Consider the following 20,758-nt stretch of genomic DNA (forward strand, 5'->3'; position numbering starts at 1 on the left):
TTTGCTGGATTACAAGCTGAAGACATGACATGGAGATGCCAGGATAGACGACCTGCCTTAGAGGATATACAGTCCATCTCATCTTGCTCAGGTGTCCGAGTTAGGCTTCAAGATTCTTCAGGCTTCCTGTGCTATGGAGAGAGAAAAATGCCCCCAGAGGATGATTTCACCTTTTTCATCTGACCATTTGTTTCTTGTTTTCATTCTCTTTAATGACCATTACCCAAACTTCGCCTTTAGCTGTAACACCTAAAGCACATCCAGCAGGAATTCCTGCTTTCTTGTATGCTGAAGTAGGAGCTCAGTTAATACCCTCTTCCTGTACAGAAGAATCCTAATGGACAGAAGCCTCTTACAACCTTCTGAGCTTAGCCCGGAGAGTGGAAAGTATTATTTGAGCAATAATAGCATAATTCTGAAAGATAACAGCAGTGTTTAAAAGAAGGATATACAACTAAAACCAGTATCTTGATCCATATTTTTTCTAGAGCTTTTTTATAAGTCTTTCAGAGACCTATTATTTTGAAACAACTTTTTTTTTTTTATATCGTACACAGTCAAGAGATTTGGTCAGACATCATTTGACTTCTGCTTTGGAGCACAAAGTGACTGTTGTTTATTGGTGTCTGACAGGAGGCACAACAGCTTGTTCCAGCTGCCAGAATCTTAACTAAATAGCAGCCCCTCAACTACTCCAGTGACAGAAACTGTCATGAAATATCTGATCGTGTTGGCTTAGCAAGGACTGAGGCATAATGCTATGTAAACACATATGCAGTCACTCAGCAGCTGGACTATTGGCACCTAATAATTGCTTTCCTTCTTCATGTTCTCTGCTTGAACTGTGTTTTTAAGAACTTTAGCAATGCAAATCTAGATTTTTTTAAACACACTTTTCAATAAATGCAATAGGTCTAATCTATTCCTCTCTCTTGGGCACCACATTGATTTTGCTGCTTGAAAATCACATCTTTTCTGGTTTGGCTTTTTGGTGTAAAGCCCCTGCCAATGGGAGGAGATGCAGTCACGCTTGAGAGGGAAGGGTGCAGGACTGTTCTGTCCCCCATGACTGCATTGCATGGGCACGTGCGCTGGGGACTGCATCCCCTCCCATCCTTTCCACAAAATGCACTCCTTCAGAGCATGACGGGCAACCCAGAATGGCTAGGCAGGAGCAAATCAGCAATTGTTTCTGCTGTCTTTCTGGTTGAACACTAGACAAAGAAGAATAAGAGGAGGGCCCTAGAGGTGTGTAAATCTGCATTCTTGGAATACTTTAATATAACTCACCAAAGAACTAAGTACTGAGCCTGGGCAGTTTGTGTTGGCTTGTAGTCCTGCATCCTGTTATATACAATACTTTGCATTGTGCGTAAACAACTAATATTATAGGGCTCCACAGAGGGAAAGAATTGAGAAGATGGTATTTCCAGAAAGGAGCATTTACTGCTGTTCTTACGCTTCTTTATCAAATGGGCTATTCATTCAGATTGCCTAGAGCGTGTGCTCAGTGATAGGCCCGAGACATGTTTCTTGTCCTGCTGCTTTAGCTTCTACAGGTTTTTCTGTTGGCAAAGAGATGGCTTACAAGGAAAAAGATGGTTTCAAGATGGTTAGTGGTAATGATTTGTTGGTTTTAGGGGCTATGCCAAATCTAAACATGTTAAAATAAAAAAACCTGCCTATGGAGACAGGGTCTTAAACAGTGTCCATTTAAATGTAAACAACAACAAAAAAAGCAGCAATTCTTTAATATCAGGGAAAGTTCCTTTTATTTTACCAAAAGCTTTGTAACTGGTGTGTCACAGCTTTAGATCATCACAAAGGTAGGTCACCTGTCCAGCAGATGCTGTAAGAAATGTGTTGCTTTGAAAGGAGTTCAAGTCCCGCTGTGTATCTGATTAGCAATGACATACTTTGTCCATTTTGATTTCATGCAGTATGCTATTTCCAGATAAGGGCTGTTGCTTGCCAAATCCATTAGGGTGAATCGTTCTAAATATTAATGGCATTTTTTTACAGATGCTGGACCAGTCAAAAGAAAACAGCCCAACGTTTGTTTTTCATCTTCTGCAGCTGCAGGCTTTGATCGTGTAGGTAGCCTGAGAATCACAGACTTATTTTGTTCACCATCAGTTCGGAATAATTTTCACAGAAACAAATCCAACTGTGTTAAAAAATCAATAATTTGGCACTGCCTTTTCAGCATGAACAATTTTGGCTTTCTGTAACTCTCTACCTTTTCTATGCCAGAGAAAGAAGTCTGAAAGTTATCCACTATGTAATAAACAGATGTCTTTTTCCTTTCGATTTTTCTGCATCTGGTAGGATATAATGGGGAAAGGTCACTTGATGCATCCACTATGCCTTAAACTAGTGCGTACCAGCACTTCATTATCACTGGTACACAGTGGATATGGGACAGATGGACCTTTGGTCCATCAGTTACAGCTGTTCCTATGCTGGGCAGGTTGAGATTGTTGTGGATGGATGAACACAGGAGGCAAGAGATCTGCCCCATTTGCCACCACGGGGGTACCTGTGCAGGCAGAATATTTGTGTCTACTGTAACTAACCTGGCATGGAATATTTTTGCTGTAGGAAGAGTGAACCACATAAGCTATTTCTAAAGGGAATTTGGCACATAAAGCTGATCAATTTTATGTCTTTAAAATTTGAGGCTTAATGGTGGGCATGTAGCTGTTTGTTGAGTTACCTTTTTTCAGAAGATGAACAATTTGAAATGTTGCAACATCTGCTTATCTCTGGATTCAAAGCTGCAACAAAAAAAAAAACATCTGTGTGCTGAGGCGAGATGGAAATCTCAGAGCACTTCTTCATTGTCATGTTATGTCTATTATCTTGTAAGCATTCTGCTGTACGGCAGCACAATTTGTGTGTGTCATTTGTGAACTCCAGGATACGTTCATATTTTTCCAGAAGGGATTCAGGAAGGGAGTAGTAATTTATCTGACCCACAGACAGTGATGAAGGAATAGTAAGAATTCGAGTAAAGCACATTTCACCCTCGCAAGGTTTCTCTGAAAACAGTTTTTGGTATTTGCTATATGATGTACCATTCTAGTCACTGTTTGGGGAGGATGTTTTCTTCTAACTGTGACTGGTGATTGAGGTAGTAGGGAGCTATTCATATGGGACTTGAACAAAGAAGGCCAGAGTGGCTGTATGGCAGGGAGACAAAAATCATACTTTTGCTGAAGCTGATTCAAATCCAAGAGCTCATTTCTGTTTTCCCCTAATTTTTATCCTCAGTCTCAGTATGAAAATTTATAGGTGGATACAGGTTGCCGAGAGAAGTTGTTGAGGCCCCATGCCTGGAGATGTTGAAGGCCAGGCTGGATGTGCCCTTGGGCAACATGGTCTAGTGGGAGGTGTCCCTGCCTATGGCAGGGGGGTTGGAACTCAATGATCTTCAAGGTCCCTTCCAACCTAAACCATTCTATGATTCTATGAATAGGGCTGTATCGGTTTTAAAATGCTATGAATCATCTAAGCATAGGAGACAGCTGGAATAGTTCCATCTGCAAGCTGTAGTTAGTAGATTAGATCATGCCTACCACAATAATTTTTGAAGGCAATTACAAAGGCTGCTAGAACCAGCCTGGTTAAGCTGCTTTTCTAATTGCTTCTGTGTTCCTAAAATGTCCTTTTTTTTCAGGACTATCTCTACAAGCAAGCTGGTTGCGGTCTGTCTTTGAGACAGTCAGACTGTGCTAATCACCATTAGCCCCACAGCCAATTTGGTCCATTGATGGTCACAGCAGTAATGATGCCACACCTACATTCTCTTGCATAAATAATTTTTTCTGTCCTTTATCTCCCATTAGTCAGCAAACTTGGACTCAGCTCACACGATCTGTTTGGAGACACAAGTAATCATTGTTTGGCTTTAGCATCAGTATGGTGTATCACGTTCTAATTTTATTATTCTGTCCCAGATCTCATTGCTAAATACAGGAATATCTGGGAATTACATTCTTGTAGTCAGCTGTAATAAAACTGCAGATGGAACATGCGTATTCAGATGTTGTGTAGTCCATCTTGGATAGGACAAAATAAGCAAAATTTTAGAAATTTTATTTGAAGCAGTAAGGGATAACTTACTGAACAGATCATGTACTGTGTTATGGGTGAGTTAGCTTAAAAAAATACACTGGCTGGTGCATCCTCAGTCTTAAACAGCTGCTAGATGATTTGCTAGAATTTTTTATTATTTTTTAATAAATTGTGGGAGAGAAAGGGGGAAAAAAAAAAGTTTTTCCCTTCAAGAATCTGGGGCTTGGGTCTGATAATGTTGTTTGCTTGTTAGAACCAGAGAGGAATATTTGTGTGTCTCTTGACAGATCTTTTAGGGGTAGAAGTTGAAAATAACTTGACTGTAGCTACTATACTAGGTCTCCTTTTTACACAGTTGTCTTGGAGTCTTTAAAATTTCATTGTACCCAGAATCTCTTGTGAGGAGTGAAGGTCTCTTTCTGAAGCGCTACGGGAGAGAAGTGAGCTAGGGGCCTGGCAGCTGTCAGGTGCTTTCTAGCACCATTGATGCTTTCAGGAAGTTGCCAGATGCCATTGCACATTATAATCTGAGGCAAGTGTAAATCTACCCAACTGCTTAGAGCTCATCAGAGAAAAGCTGATGGGTACTGTCCTTTCCCTAGAGAAGGCAGTAGGGAGGCTTCTGCAATGTACCAAAAAGAGAGGTTTGGTCCAGGGCATTTGGAGGACTGTGGGATTTCTTGGAACAGGAAGAAAGCTTGCTTTATCCCATACTATTCATTCACCTTTGTTTTACATGTGATTTTTCTTACCAACCACAGTAGCCTCACCTTGCTGCCCTACGCAAAGTGGCCAGCGACAGATTCTCTTGGCTGGTGACAAAAGTGCAGTGAAATGGCTGACCACTTGGTGGAGTAAGGAGACCTTCAAATACCATGGGAACATGCTGGCGTAGGCAGCTAGACTCCCTGTGCTCTCCCTGGAAATACCTGGTCAGCACGTGGAAACATGAGTTTTACACTATGAATTCACAGTGGAACTGGTTTTATGTGAACTAGTACAGATGATAATTTAATTTTAAAAATAACGTCATGAGAACAGATATTTTGGTCTTTGTGAGCACAACCCCAATTACAACAAGGCCTTATAGCTGCAAATAACAGCTAAATTAGCCTGCTTTAACCAGAACATACCATTTGCTATTGTGATTTGTACTTAGGCACGCTCTTTTTAAAATGTTGTATTCCTTGCCTATCCTTAAAACTTTTTCATCAATGTCTCTGAGGGTAGTATGTGTGTTGAAAGAAGAAACACGTAAGGCATTGGTGTCTTGCTGCAGTAACTGCAGTTAGCTGTCTAGCTAGGCTCGTCTAGCAGTGATGCACATACTTAATTCATAATCTGGTAAGAGTGCTGTTGAAATCAAGCAAAAGCATTCATACTATGTAAAATTAAATCACTGAAATTTTTACAAAGTGAGGTCATTTAGCAACTAGAAAATTTCAAAGGAAGATCCTTGCTTGTTGAAATACCTCCCCAGAATTTGCAAGGGTTTTTTGCTGTTGTTTAACTTTTTGTAATAGAAAAAAGGTGAGAGAAAATGGCAGTAAAAACATCAAGTATCTTGCTTCTGTGCCATACCTAATTAAGCTGGCCTGTGAAAACTCCATTACCTCTTAAGTAATATTTTAAGTTTTCAGGAAGGGCAAGAGTATTAATAAGCTGGTTCTTGCTGCCTGTTACGTGTTCTTTATGATACTTAAAAGAGAATAGCCAACTGATGAAGCACATTTGTTATGTTGCTAATCAGAGCTACAGTAGTCAATGGAAAACAGGTTTTAATTCAAAATACAGTAAGACTATTAGAAGCCAAATATTCAATGAGGGTTACATTATGTATGCTATAAAGAGAAATTGTGCTAAGAAGCTGTTTTGAGAGGCTGGGTCTCAAGATGTTGCTACTATATGCTGGAACACAACCAGAATTGTAGAAGAGGTCATCAGCCTTGGGGAATGCAGTCCTTAGATGTTGTTTCTGACACCAGATTACAATTTAATATGTAAGTGGAAGTGACATTGATGGAAAAGCATCTGATTGTAAAGAAATCCTGCAAATGACAGCCGTGGCCTGTGGTATTCAGTGAAATGTTTCCTCTTGAACTATTTATTTGTAACAGGCAAATATGGTAGCACCACCACTAGTCATATTTCAGGTTCAGAAAACTAGACTTGCAGCATGTGAAATATTTACTCCAAATAGTGCATGAGACAAATTAAGAAGTTACCAAACATCTCTGATTAAACAAGTATTTTGATATACCAGTAAGGAAAAATAGCCCACTGGTACCAGCAGACATGTTCTACCTAGAACTGGAGAAGCAAGAGATCAGCAAGGAGTAATGCCAGCTACATCCACTGGCAATAAAAGTAGACCTCCTCCTTGATTCAGCCTTAGAAACTGTACCTTGCCAGTGCAGTTGCCCAGCAAGTGTGTGGCACACGGTCAGCTTAGTGTCCTGACTTTAGCACACTTGAGGCATGCCCAGCTTTCAGATTCTGGACCTTTATTGACAGCATCTCACATCCCAATTCTCCTGTGTTCAGTGCTGTCAAATCATCTCCCAGACATCAGATCTTTGCTCAAAATACTCAGCTGTCTACAATGACAGCTTCTACAGCCTCTTCAGCTCTCCTACCAGCTTGATTCCAGTGCTCGCTGGCACTCAAGCTGTCCATGGCAGTTTTCAGATTTCAGTACTAACTCCCCAAACTGTAGTGTCTATACCTGGACCTTTTTTCTCTCCCCCCTGTTCCACATTACAAATTAATGCAAGAATGGCATAGATTTTAATGCTGACAGTTTTTGTCTAAATCTATGTTGCCGCTTACTTGCATATCTAGACCAAGTTCCTTCTTTGTCCAGCAGAAGATAACGGAGAGCCAACGGAGAGCCACTGGAAATTAACTGAATACCATGAGACAGAGCATGACCCCTCTGAGGTGTGAGAATTCTTCCTCTGGTCATGGCAAACAGAAATAAGTCTATTCCTTCTTCCCCCCCCCCCCCCCCCCCCCCCCTCCCCCCATATTTAGTGTGACTCCACTTCCCTATTTGGGACTGTACAGCTGCCCACCTGCACACAGAGAAGTGAGTCAGATGGTGCAAGGATGTGCTCTGAGGCAATCTCAGTGAACAAAGTGGGACAATGACACAGATGTGCTCTGAGGCTTTGAAGGGGTTGAACTCCACTTCAGAGCAGTTAGACTAACAGTAGCTGATTCCACATAGGTGTGCTTTCCACAACTTTGAGGGGTACCAGCTCACAGATTTTTGAACACTTTGAATAAGTGCCCCTGAGAGATGTGCTAAACTCAATCCCTGCATAACCTGAAGATGAGTTCAAGGGTCCCGAGATAAAAGCTAAATGTCCTCACATCTTAAGAATCCTGCTCCAACTAGACAACTTCAGAGAAGTTTGCTGATCAAATATTTTGCTTCCCTTTTTTCTTTTAGATCTCCTCACATCTCTTTCTTTATAAATTCTTTGTTTCCCAAGGGTCGTATCTGATCTCTGCACTTTTTTTTCCAGTCTGGAAAGACCCTTTTGTACATCAGTAAGGGAAGAGGAGAACTCTTCTGTACTTGTAAAACTAAAGGAAGGTCAAGGTGGCAGAGGCTCTGGAACCAGCTCCTTATAGAGGCTGGATATGTGGGCAGCTGTATTGATAGTGTCACTGTGTTGTTGATTGACAACTGACTTACAGCCTACACGGCTGTCAAGTCAGCCTCTTCCTGAACCCTGAATTTGCACATAAAAGGGAAGAGAGACTTGTGCTCAAAGAAACAAAAGTTCCCGAGAACACTCCTATTAGTTCCTAGAAAAAAGATGAATTTGACTAGCTTGCTCTAATCATGGGATTTTCAGGGTTCTAAGGGCCATATGGACCTCTCATGGCAAGAAGCAAATGAATGAATACTGTCTCAAATCAAAACCTGTTGCACTTTCATGGTCATTTTAGACCATGTGTCTAAATGTGCTTTATCAATCACTTACAGAACATCACTCAGTGATGGATGGTCACCTGTGCTCAGCAACCACAGTGGGAAAGAAGTGCTGGCAGAGGCAGTAAGTACCTGAGCCTGACTCAGCCGGTGCTCCTTCCTCCCCATCATTCCTGGGCTCAGGCACAATGCAGGAAGCAGAACCATTCCTGGTCTTCCCTCTGGCAGGTCACAGCTGTGGGCTTAAAAAGCAGACCAAATAACTCAGAAAGAAAAGGGACAGAGCAGAGAGATCAAATAAATTAAAACCCATCCATGGAGCACACCAGTTGCAGAATGCTTTAATGAGGAATCCTGCAAAGGCAGGGCCATCACTTCGTTAGCAGCTATGTCTCATTGCAGCGTGGGTGAACAGTGTCCGTCCTCAGCCAAACACAGCCACGAGAAGTGCCTCAGCAGGGCTCTGCCTGGTCACTTGAACGCAATGGAGCAGGGAGCTCTGCATGTCCTCCTTTTTCTTAATTGCCCCTTAACTTTCCTCGCCCTACCCTGGACCTCTTCAGACCAGGATCAATGTTTTTTTCTCAGAAGAAACTGTAGTGTGGCTGATGTTTTATGTGGGGTGGCGGGGAGGGGGACAGGTGTGGAGCAGTGAAGGGAGTGCGAATGGGTCTGTGACAGTGGGCAAAAGAACTCAGGAGATGCCAGGCCTGCTATGCCCCTGCGGCTGGAGGGGAGTGTGCTCTCCTTCTCCACCCTGCCTCCCTCGCTCCCCCAGCCCCATTCCCTCCTCCACGCTCCGATTTTCCTTCCCAGGGAAACTCCCCTTCGCTGCTGCCCCCAAACTGTGCCCATCCCCTGTCGCGTTTACCTTCGCTCTCGCACCTCTCCCCGCCCGCGGGCCGCCGCGCTCCCCTCACGCCGCGCTTCCCGCCCGCCCGCGGCCGCGCCTCTCCCCTCACCGCGGCGCCCCCTGGCGGCGGACCCGCCCCTGCCGAGCGCCGCTTCCCAGCGCCTCCTCCCTCTCCCTCCCAATCCTCCAGCTCTGCCCTATTGTTCTCCCTTCCCTTGCTCCCTCCCTCCGCCCGGGGCTCGCGTCCTCCCTCCGCTCTCCTCCATCCATCCCTCCCTCCTCGCTGTCCCTCCCGCCCCGCTCCCCGGAGCTGATGTCACGCACCCGCTGAAGGCGCGGGCGATCATGGCTGCTGCGGCCGCGGCCGTGCTGCCGGCCTCCAGCTAATGCCCGCGATGGAGACGGCGAGCCTGCTGCGGTTCCTGCGGAAGCTCAAGGAGGTTTTCGACGTGTGCGACGAGGATGCGGACGGCTTCATCCGGGTGGAGCACTTCGTCGCCCTGGGGCTGCAGTTCGGCCAAGGGGATGAGGTGAGTGGGGCGACCCCCGGTCCTGTCCGGCCCCCACACCCGCCCCGGCCCGGCCCGCTGCCCCGGCAGCCGCGCAACTTTCACCTGCCGCTCCCGCTATGCACGGAGCGGAGCGGGCCACGGCTCTGCCTGGCCAGACCCCACCAGGACCCCCTGGGACTCCCCCGCTCCCCCCCATCACCCACTTTCCCTCATCGCGGCCCGGATTCCCCCCGTCCCTTGGGGAGCCCCCGACCCTGCCCCTCACGGCGGCCCAGACCCTCTCCCCTCAGGGCGGCTCGGATTCCCCCCGTCCCTCAGGGGATCCCAGAGCTCCCCCTTCTCCCCTCCCTCCCCCATGGCGGCCTGGAGCCCCCTTCCCTCAGGGCCACCCGGTCGCCCTCCCCCTTTCCTGCAGAATCCTCCCCAAAGACAGTCCAGATCCCTCGTTCTGTCAGGGGGTCCCGGAGTCTCCCCGTTCCCTCAGGGCGGCCCAGACCACCCGGGCTGGCCTGGTTCCCGCTCCCCTGGGGTGGAGGGAGCGGTCCCAGGAGTGCTCGGGGGTCGTTGTGCCTTTCGGGGAGAGGAATTTGTTGTGGTGATAACACGGGTTTTCTCTGTCCTGGCTGAGCTGCGTCCTCACCAGGGTACCAGGCTCCGTGGAGGCATTGGTAGCAAAGCCTTGAGATGAGGGAGCCGCCAGCTGGGGGCTGCCCACGGGCAGGTGAAGTGTCTGAGCAGTCAGGGAAGCACCAGTCCAGGTGCACCCCAAAACCTCCAGGTGATCGGCTGGAAGCAAGGATTCCATCCAGCCCTTCAGTGACACAGCGTAAATCTGGAGTCACACCACTGGTCTCACTGGAGCAGCTGCGTCAGTGGGACCACTGTAAACCCATGACATCAGTGTAAATGAGAGTGGGATTCAGGCCAGTGTTTGTGAGGGTAATGACATGGGTTTGGTTTGAAACAGTTCCCTTAGGTGATTCAGTCAAGGGCTGCAGTTCCAACAAAATTAACCAGCAAGAAATGCTTGCTTTCTCTAGGAGAACTCTCAGGATAGTGTACTTAACTGTTCGATGCTTCACAATACGCCTCAGCAATTTTGGATGCTGGGGAGGGGGACAGGAGTTGGGACTGGGGTAGGATTCAGAAAACCAGTATCAGGCAACCTTTTAAAGTACAACAAAACAAATTAATGTGAGGAGCCAATAAAACGGTAGTTTATAAAGGGATGCCAAAGAGGCAGCAAAACCAGAGCGAATTCACAGTAATTCTTGGAGCAAATTACTTATTTTTGGCTTACTGCTGGTAATGAAACACAGCTTGTGAATGAAATCGGAAGACCAGGAGACAGAAGGCTGATTGCTTGCAGATAGTCACCGGTCTGTTAAACATTTTCTTAATGAGAAGGAGTTTCTTGTTTTAACCAGCAAAATAAGGAGGAGAAATGAGTAATAGTAGAGAGCGTTATTGATTTCTGGCTTTATTTGTCTCTTGGTAAATTGTATAATTTTATATAAACTGAGCATTTTTTAATCCTTACTGCTAGATACACTGCATTGGATTTGCTTTTTGCACTACTGCATTTATTTGGAGGCAGATCAGTGGCTTTCTCTTGCAGCACTGAGGAAGACTAGTCAAATTCCATTGGCCGTTCTGCAGCAGGATGGCATTGATGATCATACCAATCCTTTTTGGTCTTAGAAATCTCTAGGGTTGTCAGAGGGGAACATGTTCTGTAAGACGCAAAGGAGGATTCAGGTGGTGATCTCGTAAGCTTAGAGTGAATGGGAAGGAAAGGAAGAGAAAACTGAAAATCTCAACAACGAGGGCAATAGAAAAGTACCACTTGTCAGTGGTAGCCTCTAGGTTTCAGGATGAGCTGCCTTACTGGGCAGGCATGGGAGAGATTAGCAGTGATGAGAAATGCATCCTTTGTGTTTTGTTCAGTTGTAACTGACAGTGTTCGATAAGATATTTGCAAAACAGTGACAGAGAAGTCTTATCTATATATCTATCAGGGTTATAATATGACTTGTCCTGGTTTGCTTCCCTGTGTCTATTGTAGTCATTGACTAAAAGTCCCTTGACTTTCAAGGAGTATGTGTCAGCCGAGTAAATGGGAGTTGTAAATCATCAAATTTTCCAAGTACTGATTTACTGTAGAACAACCACTGTAGGTAAGCTAGCCTGGTTTTAGGTCTTGTTAAAAATGAACTTTATGTGGGATGAATCACAGTTGATGTTTGGAGACAGTGAGAATCTATTCTCCCATATAGTACAGTGCTTTCAACCTTGCATCTGCAGGAACCTAATAAGCTCTGTGCGGGAATGCATCTTGTGAAATTAAACTGAGGACACACTGCTAGAGAGCAGTTCCCTCTAAAGCATTAGAACATATTTACTGTCATTGAAAATTAATTATACATTTGAATGTGCTACACTTCTTGGGCCTGATCCACTTCAGTTCCCTTTACATTCAAAAGAAATCTTTCCATTAGCATCAGTGAAAGATTGATTTGCCCTCATGTGTAAGTTATTTGCTCCTTCTGCTTATTTAATTCATCTGGCCACAGGAAGGATCCTATTTTGTAGCATTGTGGCCTTAATAATTCTGACTGTTACCAACAGTAGCCCCAGGTCATGTTTATGAAATGAGAGAGTATCTGTCCTTTCAGTTTTGCCAACCTGATACACACAGCTTTCCACCTCTTCTCTACCTCCTTGGAGCTACCACCATCCAAAGGTTGGAGTCTATAAATTCTTAATACTAATTTCATTAGGGCTTGTGGCTTGGACTGTATAGGGCATTTAGCCTTTTCTGTTTTTTTCTTTTTCTTTGCATTTCCTTTTTCTATCTGCTTTGTGTGTGTGCACATGTGTGTAGTCAACATGCTGAAATTTATCATTCCTGAAAGAAAACAACTCTCTCAAAACTGCCCCAAGGCAAAATATTGCAGCAAGACAGCAGCTTTCTGTTCAAGCAAAGCAGTCGTTACCTGCACAGTCAAAATAATAAACTTTAACATTTCTGATTAACGTTTTTACTATTTTACTTTTAGTGGGCTTTTGAGGCCTCTGCTTCTAATAGCTTGATGCTTTTCTTTTCTAAGACTGCACCATCACTGCTGTACTTCATTCCATTCTGCCTTTCACTTGCACACTGAAATCCTCTTCTTGCCACGCAGTCATTGAGAGTCCACCACAGCAGAATAGTGATTGCCTCAGAGCAGCTGTTTAGGTAAGGTGTTCTGGCTGTGGACGCACTTCTAGCAAGTTTGCTTGCAAACTTTTGCTTTCCCCTACAAGGCATGTGCTTCAACTAGAGGAAGAAATTACTTGACCATGTTAATTTTGCAGAGTCAGGAGCAGAATCATGTCTCTAAATTCCTGCTATGGTGCCTGAATTAACAGCAGAGCAGGCTAGCTCTCGAGCACTGCTTGCGCATACAAATAGTTGTGGAACTTACACTTTTAAGCAGTTTGGCACTTTGACCTCCGTTTGTCCCGTCTGACTGTAGGCATTTAACTGAGTTGTCTAAATTAATCTTCCTACATGGTCACTGATGAGCAACTGAACACTCAGAGGGTGTAACAGGACCCAAGGATGAAATAAATCCTTCAGAGGTGCTTCTTTATCTCCACTGACAACAGAAACTCCTCGCTGAGACTTTTGGTTCAGTGCTTAAAAATAGCAGGCCTGGGCCTTGCTTTCCTGTTGAATGGTCTGTTTGCCATTTGTGGAGAAATCTGAAGAAAGACATGAAGGGCTGTTTCCAAAGCGACTTGACTGGATGGCATGTACTCACTAGTGAAGAAACACTTCACATAACATTGAAAAATGCCAAGAGTCGCTTGCCATCTGGTTCCCTTTCACTGGGAAGATAGTTGCACTAGCAGCCGAGTGTCTAGGAGCATTGTGAGTGACGTGTTCAGCAAGCCCCAGTTCTGGCAGTGGATTGTGTGAATGTGTATTTCAGGATAGTGCCAGTTGATGTTTCATTATGCCAGATTCTATTTAAACTCTACATTCAGTTTTCAGCAACAAGTGAAACATGCTGAACACATTGACTTCTTGAGATATGTAATCACGTTTTGGAGGTGTGCAAACCATACAGGTGCTTAGACAGTAATCTTTGTCATGGTAAGATCAACGGATGCTCATCAACTTGAAGCAGTGTCACATCTGAGATGGAACTTAAGCAGCTAATAAAATCCATAGGCCAATATCAATTATTCTTGTGAGTGGACTGTAATTCACTTGAAGTCAATGGTTTACTAGTCGTGTAGAACAGAAGTGTCTGAAAACAAGTTCACATATTTCACAAAAACAAATGAAACTTTCTGGCCAAAAGAAACTATTGAAATAGGGAGTTGTTTGTTGCTAATTTTAGTCACTTCCATTTATCCTCATTCTGGGTAGAAATTAAAGGCATTAACCTCAAGCGCTACCCAGGTAGTAGACTGTGGCTGCGTTTAATGACAATCCTGATGCTCCATTTTGATTTGCTCTCAGATGTTTCCCAGGGACACCTGATGGAGTCATGCTCTAAACACAGCCCGTCTATTGTAACCACTCCATAACTAGCTTGTCCTGTAAAGAGCAGGAGTGTAATTTCACTGCATGGCAACATGGAGTCTTTGTAAATGGTCTGGGTGAATTTCAGGCTCCTAGCTGTAGCGTTGCAGTTCAGAGTTCAACCCAGAAATTAATGTAATCACTGCAAATTTACATCAATGTGCATGATGACAGAGACTAAGTCATACCTTCTTGATAATGAGCAGTATGCTCTGGACTTCCCTGCAGCCATGAGAAAAAGAGACTTTGGCACTGAGACGTTGAAAGAAAAGTATTAGGGTGTTACCAAGCGATACTGCCATTCTCATAGTAGAGGCAGAAAAGAGTTATGACTTCTCTGCTTTTCCTTGAAATAATTACTGAAAGAAAAAATAAAATATTTGCCTAGATGTAATGAGGACTCAAAGAGTACTCCTATGTGACAGTGTTCTCTAGGTAGCAGCAAGGCTGCCACACATTTAGAGTCCTTAAAACTAGATTTGCTAATGACCCAGATATTTCATATCATTTACAGTGACTTGGGAAAAATGCAGTTCTGAAATGACACAGTAGGGTACTTAGTTTATGGATTAGTCAAGGTACAGGCACTGTAGTCTTCCTAATTCAATGCAAACTAGCAGTGAGTATGTTTAAAACAGCCTTTTGGTATATCCTGAAACTAAGCATGTATTTCTAAACGGCTGACATAAAGCAAGCTTAGTACTTATTGTTAATCAAACATTTTCTGAAGCACTGTTATGAAGAGAGAAGCTGTAGGTTTGCTGTGCACTCATGAGTTTAATTTGTTATGTAATATGTTTGCATTTCAAAGGTAAGAGCTCTGAGGGGGTTATATGTATAGTTAAGGATTGATTGTCGCTGTGTTTTGCAATACAAGTCAGTGATCTGAAATAGTAAGTTCTTAATGCCTAAAGGAGAGGCAAACAATTTTGATAGCAATTATTGATATTTAAATGACTGTGTTTTATAACTACCTCAGTGTTTGCATTTCGTACAGGTACAGTGATATTGTGTTGTCTTATCATTAAATGCAAAAGTAAAGAAAAAAGTTAGCATAAGGATCAAGCATAGAAAACAATACTGCATTTTTGTATACAGTGTGGAAGGTAGCATATGTAGCTGGTGAAGCTAAAACGTTCAGCTGCCAAGGAAGACCAGATACTTTATGTATAATTTTTTCTCCCTCTTCACGCCTTTCCATACCTGATTCAATCCATTGCTGTTAAGTTCTAAAACTGGTATTCTTCACCTGTGACATGTCTGCATGTTCTCCAGAAATTTGCTCTTGCAAATCCTAGGGAGGATTTCAGATTTCTAGCATGTACTGATTTTATTCCTCTAATATGATTAAGCTTTGAAAAGTGACTTATACAAAATTCCTGCAAGGGGGGGGTAAGTCTTGGAGAAGGAACAAGTCTCTGCCTTATAGTATTGGTGGGGGTGATCCCCAATACAGAATTTTTCTTAGTTTCTAAATTGCGTCGTTAACCTACAGTTTAGCACAATTGACTTATGCTTGGCAGCAATGCTTTTACAGCAACAAAGTGGAAAAAACCCAATTGCCTTGTAAGGTTTAGATAAGTAAATGTGATTGTTTTTATTCTCTATGTATTTGACGATATAATTTCCTATTAATTTTATCTGGTTTTAATGCTAATATACACAAGCATTTTAAAATCTCTGATTTGATTTTTTAATCAGACCGTCTGCTCAAGAGCTAGAGATGAAGTTCTAACAGTTCTTAAAACATGTGGTATTTCAAGAAGCACACGTGATCTGAGACCTAGATACTTGCATAGGCTGCTGAATAAATACCCATCCGTGCGCTGCACATAGTTAACTCAGTGCAGGGTGTGATTAAGTATGTGAATGATAAAAGAGAGCGCCAGACACAATCACTAGTACTATAACATATGGTTTTACAACAGCAGTGTGAGTGTAAACAAAGCACTGTATAATATATCTTAGTTCCTTTTTACTCAAGATATAATTGAAGGGCCTTACTTGGAGAGAATGCAAGTGTTTCTATAGAACTATGAATGCTGTTTTCACATTTTGTGTGCAGTTAAAACCAAAAATAGTAAGGCTCCTTCCTAAGCCTTGCATCCAATTCAGTTCTGCAGTATATTTGGCCCCAGACTGAGTAACAGGAGTGAACTGTGGGGTCAAAATACTGCAAGGGAGATGGGATCAATGGACAGGGCACGGACCTGGAAAAATGACAATGTACTCTTCAGATTTTAAAGCTGCTTTGACAATTTATTTTTGATATAGTGTTATGGTTTTAGGGGGTCAAGTGAAAGGTTTAGAAACGGTAGAGACTTTTCTCTGCTAGGTATCCTGAAATTAGAAGGAAAGGTACTGGAATTGTCTGTTCTGGAGTAGAGAGGCTGTTGGCCTGGTGGAATGAGGCATGTCAACCAAACCAATTTCTTCCTTTAGAGTGGTGTCAGTTTTAAAATGGTCTACATTTCGATGCTCAAATATGTGTCTTCTCAAGTGTTCTGTAACATCACACATACACTTGCGTTGTCAAACTTCTTTTTCTTCCCCCCTTTCGGTTCAGGGCTGCTCTTTGGAGAACAGAGCACAGCAGGCTCTGTCATACTGGCCTCCAACAGAGAAGCAGGGTCATAGTACAGCACTCCGGCAAGCAGTCCTTGGCTAGGAAGCTTGCAAGGAGCTCTTTTCTATAGGGGATCTTCAGCCTGTGGCAGTGTTTTGTGATGTTCCAAACTGGGGCACGTTTCTGGTACACCAGCTGCAAATTTGCTGATAAAGCATGCTTCACGTTTTTCCCTATGCCTGGGTCATTCTGGACATCCTCAGTGCCTGGTTTATTGTGAAGATTTGCAATGGGCCAGTGGAGACATTCTGGTGTTGTTCCATCATCTCCTGATGAACTGACCCTCCCCAATGGGATCCAGATGGCTTTGGAACATGGGATATTATTTTCAAATGACACTTCTGTTGTTATGATAAAAAACCCAAACAAATGTGCAGATACAAACAGCTTTGTCCATATGTTTGCATGGTATTAATAGATTTGAGAAACTGTTCCAAAATATTGGTAATTTCACTGTTTTTGTAGCAAATGACTATACGATCAGTTGAACATATTTTACCCAATTAAACCATATGATGTGTATGTTAGGACACGGTAGCTAATAGCAATTCAGAAAGTGAAATGCCACAGAGATGTCAACACAGAGACCATTTGTAATTGTTGGCACTCACCCCTTTGTCCCTGTGCATTAATATGTTCTGTCACCATAAAGTAGTACAGAATCCTCCAGCAATGGCACTAAGGCCACCTTTCTCGGTGTTGTTAGCTATTGGGAACAGCAGAAAGCTGTAGGACTCTCAGAAGAATTTTGTTGCAGCAGTTTCTTCTGTGCTGGATTGGTGTGGTATTGTGTCAAAATACAATAGAGTCTGCTCAGAAGAGAGCTAAAGCTAGCTGTGAATGGCTTCTACAGATGTGGGGTGCTAATGGGGATGTAGTAAGAGAGATTGTGCTGTTCTTTCTCATTGGAACTACAAGCAGCATCAGTGAGAGCAGGTTTGGCATTTTGACCCAAGGAATCCTGGTCCCATTGCTTTCAGCAGTGTGACCGTTTTGTGTTATAAAGGAATAAGTACTGACCACAGGATTTGCAGCCTTGTAGTAAAGACTAGTTCTGTTGCTGGTTCTTTATTTGGTTTTGATGTTCATCATTCAACAGACCAAGCACTAGCTTGTGGCCAGTGGTATGGAACATACCTCCTTTGCATCCAGCTTGGAGAAGATGTGAGCTTGTAGTCACCCTGACTAGGTGTTCCGGCTGCTTTCATTCAGGTTTTAAGAACATTTTACTCTCGAGGGCTCTGGTTCACTTGCTGGGTTGGTTGGCCATCATGGCAGCTGATATATTCAGTGATGCATCTGGGCACATAATGTGATCCTGAGCTAGCTAACAGCCTTATCAAGTTGGGATGGCCTCATGTTGGCTGCTGGGCCAGCCTCATTGAACTGTAGGGTCATGAGAGCAGACATTTTGGAACGGGAGAAAAGCGATCTTGTATCACATAAAAATGTGTTCCATGGGAGTGTAATTTTTATACAGTACTATTTTAGGCTTTATGCAGCCTCTGTAACAATTGCTATATAACCTTATGCTTTCTTCTGGATCCATGCACCACCAGGGCTGGCTGTGCCTGGGCAGAGAGTGCTAATTCGATAGACTGGTTCTGTCCACAGGAGATCTGTGCTCAGTGAGTGGAGGGGCAGCCCTGACCAGCAACTTTGAGATAGGACCCTCAACTTCAGAGATTGATTGAAGTGTTGTACAGAGCGAGGGCATTGATTTGGACCTTCAGTCTGAAGCATGTGTGTAGTAACAATTGGATCCTGAACTTAACTGTTCTTCCGGTGTGTGCGCAGCAACTTTAAGTAAATACAGATGTTCTCATGGTGTGGTAAATTAATGTTTGTTAGAAGAGTCAGCAACTTGGATAGCTTTGTAGGACAGAAGGAAAAGTGTTTTGCATTTGTAAGGGGGGAATCTCAGGGAAAAAGAGCACTGAAAAACTACTCTTCTGGCCTACTGATTTTATTGGGGGAACCTAATGCTGCTGGGAGGGCTAAAGATAATACATTGGTGAGAGTGTTCTGAAGCAGTGTGCTTGCTTTGGTCTAAAAAAATTGCAATGTTGAATAGCGTTTCTCCTTTCCTGAATGGGTGTCTTCGGGATTTTTTCCCTCAGGTAATCTATTTTCATAATGAAAAAACATTGTAGACTAAGCTGTTCCAAATCAGAGTATTGTAACTCTGCCACAGGCATACTCTATAATAGAGGTTCACAACTCACTTCAAACCTGTGTTCCTTCCTGTTGTCAGACGTATCTGACAACAGACATCTGTTGACAACATTAAATTATTATCGTAGGATGTGGACAATTAATTATGTGTTTATTCAATGCTGAGAAACTCAAAGTGTTGGCTCATTTGGAGTGTATCAGCATCTCAAGCACAGTATAAGTGTCTGAGCTGAAGCTGATGTTTTCTTCTTTTGGCAAGTAACGTATAGACCCCAAGTCTGGTTTGTGGGTGAAGAGTTGGGGAAAAAAAAATCCTAAAATTTCAGATGAGTTTGGCAAATTGTTTTTGCCTTAAAAACATAAGCATGTATTTAACTTCACCTTTTAGTTTTTTTTAAAGTATGGTATCTTGATTGTTTCCATTTGAAGCTAGCTTTTTATTGACAAAATTTAAATTTAAGGATTTGGCAAAAACAAGTGAAAATGCTCAAAAACATAAGACTTTGCTCAACACAAAGCATTTTTTCTGTTTTTTTCTTTTTTCCTGAGAAACGTGAAAAAAGAAAAAAAAAGGTTTCGATTTCCTTTGCTTGGCGAGAAAGCTGAAAAATCAATTATTTAGCAAGTATCGAACAAGCGCAGACACTTTGTGGATGAAGAAGGAAGAGAAAATATGCTATTCAGTACATCTCTCCTCTGCCTGATTGGAGTCGTGTTCAGCTTGCAGTTTTCCAGAGCTGTGGGAAAATAAAGCAATAGGTAGTGCAAACCCATGGATAACGCCAAGCTGTGTAAGAGACTAGAGTAATATAATCTTTAGGAAAAGAAAATCAATGAGTTTGTACAGGAAGCAGGAACAGCTTTAAAGTGTGGTGTGATAGAACACAGGAGTTTGGCTCATGAGTATTTGTTTCTTTGGCTATTGGTTTTCACAGCTTGTGAATGCAGTTGCCTGATCATTCCCTGGTCTTCAGCAAATGAAGTCTGACTTCATTTACTGCAGCCAGACATTGGTGAAACTTGTGAATTTTAGCCTCCAGTGTGAAGAGTGAATTGTATGTTTCATTCCTCAGTTCTCTTCGGGATTGTTTGAAAATAAAGAATGGAGGAGTATTTTGGGACACATCTTCAAATGAGCTTTGATAATGTCAGCTTTGCTGTTCTTACTGAGCAATTACAAGACATGGTAGTTTCCACTGAGGAAAACTGCATCTTGCCTTCTCACCTGGGAATTGTGTGCCCTTTGCTGAATGCAAACTCTTCTGCACAGTTGGATGCATTTATTGGAAAGTGCTGTAATATTTGCTACCAATCAGACAGTCCTATGTGTCTTGTTCAGGGAATGAAATTGGTTTGAACAGTCTGCTGTTGACAAACTATCTTCTGGGAAAGTCTAAATTTGGAGGTGAATACATCTATAACTGCGGGTGCTACTTTGGGGGGTGACACATTACTGTCTTTGTCAATAACCTACCACTTCCAACTGTCCTAGTAGTCACCTTGCCCGATGACTCTACTGGTAATCTAGAGGATTTCTGGATATCTGTCAGCCAGATTGGAAGCTTTGGCTCTAACCAAAATGATGTCTTTCCAATGGACAAAAAGATAGTTTGCTATGTACAGTGAATTTGGCATAGGTCAAGTTAGTGTCCTGGTGCAAATGCTGGCAGATGCAGATCATTTGTTTCTTGATTTAGGTGGCCACCCAGGTAACCTCAGGAAAAGGTAAAATAATCACAAACTGCCTTCATTTTGCCAGAAGTACAAGGCACAGATTGCTTTTTCTTTTTACATAGGCCCATGTGATTTCTCTTACTGTATTTTTCTTGTAAATCTGTTATGACTATTGTGAACTATGTTTCTTCTCCCAGTAATAGTTTTCTTTCCCCCATGGCATTTTAAATACATTTTCAGAAACTTGGCAATCCTGGTGTGCGGAAGCATCCTCTTGGTACTTCTGGCTTGGGCTCGGCACGAATGAACCATGCTGCTCCCT

At 43.0% G+C, this 20,758-nt stretch overlaps 1 protein-coding gene across 1 annotated transcript in view; it reads left to right on the top strand.

The window, feature by feature from the left end:
• Positions 1-9,259: 9,259 nt before the first annotated feature.
• Positions 9,260-20,758, top strand: part of RAB11FIP4 (RAB11 family interacting protein 4) — a gene marked incomplete at its 5' end in the record, with an annotated part of 128,189 nt that continues 116,690 nt past the window's right edge. Inside the window, one exon of the mRNA XM_082492406.1 lies at positions 9,260-9,403. Within this exon, the coding sequence (XP_082348532.1) occupies positions 9,260-9,403 (144 nt within the window). The remainder of the gene's footprint in view (positions 9,404-20,758) is intronic.

Source organism: Vanellus vanellus, assembly GCF_965231255.1.
Source record: "Vanellus vanellus genome assembly, chromosome: 17".
Taxonomy (NCBI): domain Eukaryota; kingdom Metazoa; phylum Chordata; class Aves; order Charadriiformes; family Charadriidae; genus Vanellus; species Vanellus vanellus.